General features: G+C 40.9%; 1 protein-coding gene across 1 annotated transcript; it reads right to left on the minus strand.

The window, feature by feature from the left end:
- Positions 1-1,293: 1,293 nt before the first annotated feature.
- Positions 1,294-13,511, minus strand: LOC145876234 (uncharacterized). Its single transcript, XM_082972022.1, has 2 exons — positions 13,505-13,511; positions 1,294-4,047 (listed from the first exon to the last, which is right to left on the minus strand). Exons 1-2 carry the CDS (start codon positions 13,509-13,511, stop codon positions 2,492-2,494), a joined length of 1,563 nt encoding a protein of 520 aa, XP_082828148.1. The 3' UTR covers positions 1,294-2,491.

Below are 13,511 nucleotides of genomic sequence, written 5' to 3' on the forward strand. Positions count from 1 at the left end.
TCTACAGCCAGAGAGGTGAGAGGTCACACATGGTTTAGATGGTAAATATTTATGTCCCCTCAGCGGTTCATCACGTCAGCAAAAGGGAATATGTTCCATCATCCATGTTTATTTACATTAGTGCAAATTGTTAACTGATATTGGTGTAATTTCTCACCCCTTTTGGCTGTATGAAGTTAATTTCCCCTCAGACACACATTTGTTCTTTGATATTATGAAGATCATTTGTGTAGAATGTACCTTTCCCCACTCATTCACCCCATCTCTTTACATTGCTGATGCATATTCAGTGGCCTGACTTTGTCAAAGGCCCATCCTGGTAGATCTGAACCTAATGCAGCTTGGAGTGATCAGATGACAGAAGTCACATGTAGGTGCCAGGTGTAACTGAGGCCATAGATGCTCCATATCCATTACTTTGAGTGTTTTATATAATATGACTAAATGTGTTTCTGTGTTGCAGGGGCAGTCAGAAATGGAACAGCAAGGCCACAGAACATGACATAAGCAGAGCTGTGGGAGACCACCTCAAGCCCCTGGTAGAGCCGGGGGTGGTGTTTACCACTCCACCACGCCTTCAGCAGGCTGGAAAAGTGGGATTGATACAGTTTTTAATACTAAGGTGGACCAATAGTTTGTTGATTGGTCAGTCATTGGGTTCATTAGTTTTGCAATATGTTCAAATCAAATCAAGCTTTATTTATACAGCACATTTCAGACATGGATGCTTCACAGGAAAAAAAATTAAACAATGAAAATAAACAGAAATATTTACCACAACAAACATAAGATTAACAACTGAAAGACAGATTAGCATTCTAAGGAAAATCCATTGATTAAAATATTAATTGGATGCAACATCCAACCCAAAATATAAGCTTGTTTTTTAGGAGGGGCTCTGAAAGACACTATGGGGGTGTCCACTAAAAGTTGACTAGTAACAACAACTGGGACCTAAAAGACACCCACCATGAGACCCACTAAATCTGCCCAAGAAGAGGCAAACAAAAGACATATCCACATCGAACTTAAAGACAGGAAGCAAACCAAAAAGGTGGAACAACTAAAGGTGTTGACTCTCCACATGTATCAAGACAACTGGAGCACTGGGCCAGACACTCTTAAATAGAACCTGGACCAGCTCAGGTGAAACACCTTCCCACTAACGAGATGGACAAGCCAGCACAGGTGTAACACATACTGACTAACGAGGTGACACCAATCAGTGCGTCCTACGTGCTAACGAGCTAGACGGGCTAACGAGCTAGACGTGCTAACGAGCTATACGGGCTAACGAGCTAGACGTACTAAAGTCCAACCTCAAAACATAAATGGAAAAACCAAAGCCTGTAACACCTTAAGACAACAAATATATCCTATATTTTTGTTGGAAAAGTTTGCTCACCACCAACAGAAAACAACTTCCATTTCACATTATAATCAACTACAATGCTTCACCTTCACCAATATAAACATGGTGTCTACAGGATGTCAACAATTAAAAACAAGAAAAAAACACTTATTTCTAAATAATAATATACAATAGGATTATTTGTTTCTCCTTTTTCTTTCTATAGAATCCTAAATCCCACTAGCTTCTAGAACTCTCGTCTTCCTAAATCCCACTAGCTTCTAGAACTCTCGTCTTCCTAAAACTCACTAGCTTCTAGAACTCTCGTCTTCCTAAATCCCACTAGCTTCTAGAACTCTCCTCTTCCTAAAACTCACTAGCTTCTAGAACTCTCCTCTTCCTAAAACTCACTAGCTTCTAGAACTCTCGTCCCCTTGGAACGAGCCCAAACAAAACTCATCTCCAATACGGAAAAACGTGCAGTCAAAATAAATTCTGATCCATGGCAACGCACTGCCTAAACGCAAAACACAAATCTTATATCCATTTGGGGGGAAATCAGGTTGAATCTGCTCTTGAAACTAACACAACAAAACAAAAAACACATGGAAATGGAGATATATTTTACCTCACTGGTTAGAGGACAACCTGCAGAAGACAGTCAGCTACATTTTGGAGTGATGCATTTAAATTTAGGGGTCGCTAAACAAAGGAACACAACACTTATTTGTCATAACTCATCGATATCATGTTGAAATCATTTGTGCGAGAGGAGGGTGATGAGGTTGCACGTCCTGTTAAAACTAACAGCTCAAAAACCACACAGAATCTGGGAATAATGTGTACATCCCTGGTTAGAGGACAATTTGTAGAAAACAGCCAGATACATTTTGATTGAAGTGCGTCACCAACGTGGTAAGTGTAACACAACTCTTTTTTTGTTAGTCACTTTTTGTTAAATCACATAAATAGTAACTCTTCCATTTCAGAGCCTGGATTTTCCCCCTGAGGCTAATATCCATATCATGTTGAAATCAATAGAACAGGGGACAAACGTTTAGGGTTCTACATTGTGACATCATTAAAATACTCCTTCTACAATGTTAAAACATTCTACATTGTGACATTAATTCATTGATATCATGAAACAACTCCTTCATGTATTTTCTGATGTTTGATCAGATGTCTTTTATCGGAGTATCTCTTGTTACATTGATCACAGCTATAAGGTTTTTCTCCCGTGTGTGTTCTTTGGTGTGAAACTAGGCTGGTTAGCCAAGCAAATCTTGTCCCACATTGATCACAGCTATAAGATTTCTCTCCTGTGTGTGTTCTCTGGTGTGATGTCAGCTGGCCAGATTGACCAAAACGCTTCCCACATTGATCACAGCTATAAGGTTTCTCTCCTGTGTGTGTTCTCTGGTGTATCTTCAGTTCGCCAGATTGAACAAAACTCTTGCCACATCGAGTACAGCTATAAGGTTTCTCTCCTGTGTGTCTTCTCTGGTGCATCTTCAGTTCTCCAGATTGAACAAAACTCTTGCCACAACGAGTACAGCTATAAGGTTTCTCTCCTGTGTGTCTTCTCTGGTGCATCTTCAGTTCTCCAGATTGAACAAAACTCTTCCCACATTGAGTACAGCTATAGGGTTTCTCTCCTGTGTGTCTTCTTTGGTGTATCGTCAGATGGTTAGATTTAAAAAAAAACTTCCCACATCGAGTACAGCTATAGGGTTTCTCTCCTGTGTGTCTTCTTTGGTGTATCGTCAGATGGTTAGATTTTAAAAAAAACTTCCCACATCGATTACAGCTATAGGGTTTCTCTCCTGTGTGTGTTCTCTGGTGAAGAGTCAGATTGCGCAAGCAAGTAAAACTCTTCCCACACTCATCACAGATATACGGTTTCTCTCCTGTGTGTATTCTCTGGTGTGATATCAGGCTGCTTCGATGAGTAAAACTCTTCCCACATTGATCACAGCTAAAAGGTTTCTCTCCTGTGCATGTTCTCTGGTGGAATTTCAGGCTGGTTGATTGAGTAAAACTCTTCCCACATTCATCACAGCTGTATGGTTTCTCTCCTGTGTGTGTTCTCTGGTGTGTTATCAGGTTGCCTAGCTGAGTAAAACTCTTCCCACATTGATCACAGCTAAAAGATTTCTCTCCTGTGTGTGTTCTCTGGTGTAATTTCAGGCTGGTTGAACGAGTAAAACTCTTCCCACATTCATCACAGCTAGAAAGTTTCTCTCCTGTGTGTATTCTCTGGTGTGATATCAGGCTGCTTCGATGAGTAAAACTCTTCCCACATTCATCACAGCTAGAAAGTTTCTCTCCTGTGTGTATTCTCTGGTGTGATATCAGGCTGCTTCGATGAGTAAAACTCTTCCCACATTCATCACAGCTATAAGATTTCTCTCCTGTGTGTGTTCTTTGGTGTACAATAAGATGGCTAGATGTATCAAAACTCTTCCCACATTGAGTACAGCAATAAGCTTTCTCTACTGTGTGGCTTCTCCGATGAATTTTAATGCTTGATGAGGTGAATCTCTTCCCACAGTCAGAGAGGTTAATTATCTTCCCTGTGGGTCTCTGCTGGTGTTTCTTGAGGAGTTCTGATATGGAGAGACTCTTCTCTGCCTCGTCAGCATCATGAGGTTGTTGAGGCTCCCCAGAGGATCCACGATAGTCACGTCTCTCTCCTGTGTGAATGACAAAGTCATACAGATGGTTAAAGGCCCACAACAGCAGAAATCCACTGTAAAAGGTGATGCCAACAGCGTAGCCATGATGTTGAACAACAATTGACATCTGTAATGAATGTAATGATTACTTGACATTTGTCTTAAAATGAGCAACAATAGTCATATTTTGTCTTGTTTTCACATTAGTAGTAACATCTAAGATTGGAGGCCCTTTTTTATGTTTGCTGGTGAGAAAAGATGTTTGCTCAGGGGAGTAACCTCCATTACCAGGTTGCTAATGAGTTCATTTCACACTACTTTGGATTATAATTGTCAGGCTCGCTTGAATCTCCTGCTTAATATAATGTTTGTGTCGTCATCGCAAATCATTCGCTTTGTACTTAAAAAACACTTCAACCAGTAAAATGCTCTTTGGCTTTTCCATCAGCCTGACAATGAGGGTTTGTACACTGTTTGCCAAATTGGCCCATAACTTCACCTAACAACAACATAGACCTACTGTAGGACCCATAACTTCACCTAACAATAACATAGACCTACTGTAGGACCTATAACTTCACCTAACAACAACATAGACCTACTGTAGGACCCATAACTTCACCTAACAACAACATAGACCTACTGTAGGACCCATAACTTCACCTAACAACAACATAGACCTACTGTAGGACCCATAACTTCACCTAACAACAACATAGACCTACTGTAGGACCCATAACTTCCCCTAACAATAACATAGACCTAGGACTATAAATCATTTAATATTTCAGGTGAAACATGGAAACTAAAATGTATTTGTCATGACATTTCATAACCTGATCACCAGATAATTTTGTGAATAATCCCACTAGGCTACTCTGTAATGTGTTGTCATTCTAAATGTCCTGAATAAAGGAAAATAGCTCTGTGTGTTGAACAATAGCCTATCCATCAAGGAACAGGTCTCTACACATTATGAGCTAAGTATCTCCGTTTCCAAACGGACTAACGAGACCCTACAGTAAATCAAGCAGACAATAACACATTATAAACATCAATTTGTTAGGGATGTTGGATCCAACGTGGAGCACGGCATAACTGTCTTTACCAGAGTAATGAATGAAGAAGCACTTTGGTTGTTGTTGCATGTCATGATGTTTGTCATTCAGAAAATGATTTCCTGGATCAGCTGATGATAGTTGAACATGTGACTGTAACTAAACAGCTACAGTATTATGTGTAATTATTGAAGAACCACATTAATGACCATTTGGGTGACTCTTGGTTAGAACCACTGGATTTAGCAAACTGAAATGATTTAGGATTTATTTATTTTCCTTCAGGGAACAGTAATTATAGTCATAAAGTTACACTCCCTTTCAGTCGGTCAACTTCGGTACAACATACTATGGGGAAATACAATCATTCCTCAACTGACCCAAACGGATACTAAATGAAACGGCCCCTGGCAGACCACCCAGACCTGACCCCGCAAGATTGTTGTCAATTTATTAATTGGCTTTTGTTTGAAACACTCCTGTCAATGTTGAGTAAGGACGCACACCTAATTACCCATATAGAAGTAGGACTAGTCTACCTGGTTACACATATAGAAGTAGGACTAGTCTACCTGGTTACACATATAGAAGTAGGACTAGTCTACCTGGTTACACATATAGAAGTAGGACTAGTCTACCTAATTACACATATAGAAGTAGGACTAGTCTACCTGGTTCTCATATAGAAGTAGGACTAGTCTACCTGGTTACACATATAGAGGTAGGACTAGTCTACCTGGTTACACATATAGAAGTAGGACTAGTCTACCTGGTTACACATATAGAAGTAGGACTAGTCTACCTGGTTACCCATATAGAAGTAGGACTAGTCTACCTGGTTACACATATAGAAGTAGGACTAGTCTACCTGGTTACACATATAGAAGTAGGACTAGTCTACCTGGTTACCCATCTAGAAGTAGGACTAGTCTACCTGGTTACACATATAGAAGTAGGACTAGTCTACCTGGTTACCCATATAGAAGTAGGACTAGTCTACCTGGTTACACATATAGAAGTAGGACTAGTCTACCTGGTTACCCATATAGAAGTAGGACTAGTCTACCTGGTTACCCATATAGAAGTAGGACTAGTCTACCTGGTTACCCATATAGAAGTAGGACTAGTCTACCTGGTTACACATATAGAAGTAGGACTAGTCTACCTGGTTACACATATAGAAGTAGGACTAGTCTACCTAATTACACATATAGAAGTAGGACTAGTCTACCTGGTTACACATATAGAAGTAGGACTAGTCTACCTGGTTACCCATATAGAAGTAGGACTAGTCTACCTGGTTACACATATAGAAGTAGGACTAGTCTACCTAATTACACATATAGAAGTAGGACTAGTCTACCTGGTTCTCATATAGAAGTAGGACTAGTCTACCTGGTTACACATATAGAGGTAGGACTAGTCTACCTAATTACCCATATAGAAGTAGGACTAGTCTACCTGGTTACACATATAGAAGTAGGACTAGTCTACCTAATTACCCATATAGAAGTAGGACTAGTCTACCTGGTTACACATATAGAAGTAGGACTAGTCTACCTGGTTACACATATAGAAGTAGGACTAGTCTACCTGGTTACACATATAGAAGTAGGACTAGTCTACCTGGTTACACATATAGAAGTAGGACTAGTCTACCTGGTTACCCATATAGAAGTAGGACTAGTCTACCTGGTTACACATATAGAAGTAGGACTAGTCTACCTGGTTACACATATAGAAGTAGGACTAGTCTACCTGGTTACCCATCTAGAAGTAGGACTAGTCTACCTGGTTACACATATAGAAGTAGGACTAGTCTACCTGGTTACCCATATAGAAGTAGGACTAGTCTACCTGGTTACACATATAGAAGTAGGACTAGTCTACCTGGTTACCCATATAGAAGTAGGACTAGTCTACCTGGTTACACATATAGAAGTAGGGCTAGTCTACCTGGTTACACATATAGAAGTAGGACTAGTCTACCTGGTTACCCATATAGAAGTAGGACTAGTCTACCTGGTTACCCATATAGAAGTAGGACTAGTCTACCTGGTTACCCATATAGAAGTAGGACTAGTCTACCTGGTTACACATATAGAAGTAGGACTAGTCTACCTGGTTACACATATAGAAGTAGGAATAGTCTACCTGGTTACACATATAGAAGTAGGACTAGTCTACCTGGTTACACATAGAGAAGTAGGACTAGTCTACCTGGTTACCCATATAGAAGTAGGACTAGTCTACCTGGTTACCCATATAGAAGTAGGACTAGTCTACCTGGTTACACATATAGAAGTAGGACTAGTCTACCTGGTTACACATATAGAAGTAGGACTAGTCTACCTGGTTACCCATATAGAAGTAGGACTAGTCTACCTGGTTACACATATAGAAGTAGGATTAGTCTACCTGGTTACACATATAGAAGTAGGACTAGTCTACCTGGTTACCCATATAGAAGTAGGACTAGTCTACCTGGCCTGTGTGCAAATGTAGGTCTATAAATGTGCCCATTTGGGAATGTCTGATAGTATTTCTGATTGTCTTAACGCACCACCACTAATGAGTTGGAGCTTCTCAAAGTATTTTTTTCTTCACATCAAAAAGCAAGTAAACAAAGTCTAATCAAAATCAATTGCAAATGAGAATAGTTCCTCAAAGTATTTAAAAAATATATTTCCAGCTCTCACCCTTTCGATAACCACTCAGCATAAAAGGGAAAAATGTAATGCTCTGATCCAGTGGAAATGTCATAAAATACCTGATTACTTCTTATCCTTTGCACAAATAGCCTACAGCTGTGTCTGTCCAGAACTCACTGGCAGGGAATAAGGCCCAGAATATTTTATACAATGTTGCAAGCTTGCTATCACAAGTTTAGGAGGACCCAGTTGATAGTTGATATGTTTTAAGTTCATTGTAGACAGGCCATGTGCAGCAAATGTGATTTATAGGATATTTATTTTTAATCAGGATATTTTCTACCTGCAGGCTGCAATGTTTTTATTTGTTGGTTTTATGTAGGCTATTTTTACATAGTTGGCAATGGCAATAAAAGTTACTTTTAGATTTGTATAATTTTCTTTTAGATTTAGATAGAATGTAGATTAATCACAGACAATGATTTTAAAATCTTCCATGAAAATGTGCATATGAAAATCCTAACTGGCACCAGATCAGTAGAAATGGTCAGATAAATTGCCACTCGAAATGGAAAAGGTTCGAGTCATCCCTCGAGTCATTTGTGTGTCTTAATTATTTGGTCAAACAGTGTGCTTAAAGCATCAGACCAGTTCAGTACATATAGTTGATTTTATTAAAACACATGGGTTGTGTCTATATATGGAAAAATATACATAACATTTCAACCAATCGATTGGTAGAAAGAACAGATGACTCTTGGTTGACCAAGATGTATTTTAGTTGGGGACAGCACTAGAACATGATGTTGGGGCTCCCGAGTGGCGCAGCGGACACTGCATCTCAGTGCTTGAGGCGTCACTACAGACACCCTGGTTCGAGTCCAGGCTGTGTCACAACTGGCCGTGATTGGGAGTTACAGTGGGGGGAAAAAGTATTTGATCCCCTGCTGATTTTGTACATTTGCCCACTGACAAAGAAATGATCAGTCTATAATTTTAATGGTAGGTTTATTTGAACAGTGAGAGACAGAATAACAACAAAAAAATCCAGGAAAATGTTATATGCATTCACTGTTTGGGGCATCGCGACTGGTTACCTATTTTGATGTGATATGAAAGTATTGTGTGAAATAATTTTGATGTGATATTTAAGTATTGTGTGAAATTATTCTGAATTGATATGAAAGTACAGCCATTTGTTTCTAGAAACGTATCGCAATTGAGAATCGATTCACATTTAGATGGAATATTTGACTATTTTAGCTGCCAGAGCCAGTCTACCTCTGAAAATAACATACAGTCCTTGGACCTTGAGGAGTAACGGGGGCAGCAATCAGCAGTAGAAACAATAACAAAGCGTACTCCCTGCCCGTTTCGGTAAAAAGCTGAGGGATGGGGCTGGAGAAATATAACCATCCATGATATCAACATTATAGTTTTAACCATGTTTTGAGGATATACAGTGTTTGTTTATATTTACTGACAAACATTGGAGTAAAAAAAGCTTATATTTTGGGTTCTGATGGGGTTCGACAGTTGAACTAAGCTCATGAGGCATTTATAAGTGAATTCTTCAAGAAACAGATGGGTACATATCATTAATGTATAAGTCCCCAAATGGATGTAACAACTGCTGATTGCCCCTTTAAGAGAACATCTTGGGCTAATCTAATAGGAGATATTGAGGACTACAGTATTTCAGGCATCGTCATTGGATGCATTTGATCAATTGTTAACGTTTTGTTGATGGTACACTCTTGATGTTCTACACGTTACAGTGTAGCTTCAGCCATTCCTACAGAACAACATTAAAGTGTAGAACCCCTTTACTGCATATTGATTCAACGACTGCAGAGACGGTACTTACTGGTGTTAAACACATCTCCAACCTCCTCTTCTTCCTCCAATGTGACAGTCATCTCCCCCTCCTCCTCTTTCACTCCAAAAACTGCCTCCTCTTTCTCTTCCTCCCCTTCTTTTACTGTAACATCCTCCTCGTCTTTCACTCTGAACGCGTCTTCTTCTTCTTTCACTGAAACGTCTTTCTCTTCTTCTTTCACGCTAACAGCCTCACCCTCTACTTCTTGTTTTTGTATTGTAACATCTTTCTCTTCCTCCTCCTCTTTGACGAGAGTTTCTTTCTCCGCCCAGCAGACCTCCTCTTCTTTAGCAGGAGAGTAGCTTAGAGAACTCATGGTCGAGATGTTAGTTAGTTAGCATTAGCGACTAGCCTCGTTCTAAGCTAACTTAGCAAACCAGCTAGCTGACAAACAACGTAAATATATAATTAAATGGGCCAACACGTACATACGACAGAAGTGTGTTTAATACACAGCGACAAATATACACCAAACCAGTGTAAAGAGCGTGAATGTTGTAGCTATGTTTGCTAGAAAGCTACCGAGGTGTCTGACTAGCTGTTGTTGTTGAAGGAGCGTCCCGTCCACTAGATTCTACGTCACACTGGCAGCATCGCCTGAACCTAAAAGACGCACATCGCCATCTGCTGACTGGACTGGGCAACGCAGTTGAGGAACCAAACGTTTATTTTTCATTTATTTCATAAAAGTTTAATATTATATTAAGTCGTTCAAAGAGACGCATGTGTTGATTGATTCGTTTTTAATGAGTGAGATTTTAAAACAAACTTTACACCCACTACATATTTGCGTTGAACCATACTTCTGACATGGATCATTTTGACCCCAGAGGCATATTACATTTACATTTACATTTAAGTCATTTAGCAGACGCTCTTATCCAGAGCGACTTACAAATTGGTGCATTCACCTATAATATCCAGTAGAACAACCACTTTACAATAGTGCATCTAAATCTTTTAAGGGGGGGGGGTTAGAAGGATTACTTTATCCTATCCTAGGTATTCCTTAAAGAGGTGGGGTTTCAGGTGTCTCCGGAAGGTGGTGATTGACTCCGCTGTCCTGGCGTTGTGAGGGAGCTTGTTCCACCATTGGGGTGCCAGAGCAGCGAACAGTTTTGACTGGGCTGAGCGGGAACTGTGCTTCCTCAGAGGTAGGGAGGCGAGCAGGCCAGAGGTGGATGAACGCAGTGCCCTTGTTTGGGTGTAGGGCCTGATCAGAGCCTGAAGGTATGGAGGTGTCGTTCCCTTCACAGCTCCGTAGGCAAGCACCATGGTCTTGTAGCGGATGCGAGCTTCAACTGGAAGCCAGTGGAGAGAGCGGAGGAGCGGGGTGACGTGAGAGAACTTGGGAAGGTTGAACACCAGACGGGCTGCGGCGTTCTGGATGAGTTGTAGGGGTTTAATGGCACAGGCAGGGAGCCCCGCCAACAGCATATCTTTTATCATAGCCAAAATGTGGTTTATTCAATTCTTCCAAATTTTCATGACTTTGTAAATCAACTTGTTCTTAAGAAATCTATATCATGGTTTAGTGTTTCTGTATCAATATGGACTTTTAACAAATTCAAATCCTTTGGAGTCATTTTGACTCCAGCCAAAAGCATCTTTGATAAATAGGACGTTTATTTCAAATCAAAATCACATTTTATTGGTCACATACACATGTTTAGCAGATATTATTGCGGGTGTAGTGAAATGCTTGTGTTTCTATCTCAGACGGTGCAGTAATATCTAACAAGTAATATCTAACAATATCACAACATATACCCAATAAACAAACATCTAAGTATTTGAATCTAGGTTTCTCTGTAGACATGATCCATCCCACCAGAGGGTAGAGGGGCACCTGGATCAGTTGTTTTGACCAGATAGCCGCCTGCAGACACACTGTATAGTGCCTCCCATGTACTCTCCTAAGATTGGACTTTTCTATACCACGTATCACATGACTGTGTACAAAACTGCCAATGGTAGAAAACTCTGCCAGCGGTTTACAATGCATTCGTTAAGTATTCAGACCCCTTCACTTTGGAGGAGAGAGCAGCTGTAACACAGTACCTGGTCTAGTTCATGGCATTGAGGAGGAGAGAGCAGCTGTAACACAGTACCTGGTCTAGTTCATGACATTGAGGAGGAGAGAGCAGCTGTAACACAGTACCTGGTCTAGTTCATGGCATTGAGGAGGAGAGAGCAGCTGTAACAGTACCTGGTCTAGTTCATGACATTGAGGAGGAGAGAGCAGCTGTAACAGTACCTGGTCTAGTTCATGACATTGAGGAGGAGAGAGCAGCTGTAACAGTACCTGGTCTAGTTCATGACATTGAGGAGGAGAGAGCAGCTGTAACAGTACCTGGTCTAGTTCATGGCATTGAGGAGGAGAGAGCAGCTGTAACACAGTACCTGGTCTAGTTCATGGCATTGAGGAGGAGAGAGCAGCTGTAACACAGTACCTGGTCTAGTTCATGGCATTGAGGAGGAGAGAGCAGCTGTAACAGTACCTGGTCTAGTTCATGACATTGAGGAGGAGAGAGCAGCTGTAACAGTACCTGGTCTAGTTCATGACATTGAGGAGGAGAGAGCAGCTGTAACACAGTACATGGTCTAGTTCATGGCATTGAGAAGGAGAGAGCAGCTGTAACAGTACCTGGTCTAGTTCATGGCATTGAGGAGGAGAGAGCAGCTGTAACACAGTACCTGGTCTAGTTCATGGCATTGAGGAGGAGAGAGCAGCTGTAACAGTACCTGGTCTAGTTCATGACATTGAGGAGGAGAGAGCAGCTGTAACAGTACCTGGTCTAGTTCATGACATTGAGGAGGAGAGAGCAGCTGTAACAGTACCTGGTCTAGTTCATGACATTGAGGAGGAGAGAGCAGCTGTAACAGTACCTGGTCTAGTTCATGGCATTGAGGAGGAGAGAGCAGCTGTAACACAGTACCTGGTCTAGTTCATGACATTGAGGAGGAGAGAGCAGCTGTAACAGTACCTGGTCTAGTTCATGACATTGAGGAGGAGAGAGCAGCTGTAACAGTACCTGGTCTAGTTCATGACATTGGGAAAGGGACAAGGGGGATACTAAGGTGGACCAAGAGTCTGTTGATTGGTCGGTCATTGGGTTAATTTGTTTTACAATATGTTCAAATCAAATCAAGCTTTATTTATACAGCACATGTCAGACATGGATGCAACACAATGGCTTCACAGGAAAAAACTATGAAAATAATCAGAAATATTTAGTACACAAATATGAGGATAAAAAACAATAACAACTGAAAGACTAATGAGCATTGTAAGGAAATGCCATTGATTAAAATATCAACAATATGATGCAACATCCAACCCACAATATAACTTGTTTTTTAGGAGGGGCTCTGAAAGACACTATGGGGGTGTCCACTGAAAGTTGACTAGTAACAACAACTGGGACCTAAAAGACACCCACCATGAGACCCACTAAATCTGCCCAAGAAGAGACAAACAAAAGAAAATCCCACACCAAACTTAAAGACAGGAAGTAAACCAAAAAGGTGGAGCAACTAAAGGTGTTGACTCTCCACATGTATCAAGACAACTGGAGCACTGGAACAAACAAAACTGCAATCAAATTGTCACATGCGCTGACCCTGTCAATGTACCAGGTGGACAATGGGTTTGATTCAGACGCTGTCAGTGTACCAGGTGGACATTGGGTTTGATTCAGACCCTGCCAGTGTGCCAGGTGGACATTGGGTTGATTCAGACCCTGCCAGTGTACCAGGTGGACATTGGGTTTGATTCAGACCCTGCCAGTGTACCAGGTGGACATTGGGTTTGATTCCGACCCTGCCAGCATGGCCAGAAATGTATTCCAAGGTCAGTAACTTATAACCACAGAACCACCCCAGACCTTTCAT

Source organism: Salmo salar, unplaced genomic scaffold (assembly GCF_965601325.2).
Source record: "Salmo salar unplaced genomic scaffold, fSalSal1 ptg000519l, whole genome shotgun sequence".
In the NCBI taxonomy this organism is placed as follows: Eukaryota; Metazoa; Chordata; class Actinopteri; order Salmoniformes; family Salmonidae; genus Salmo; species Salmo salar.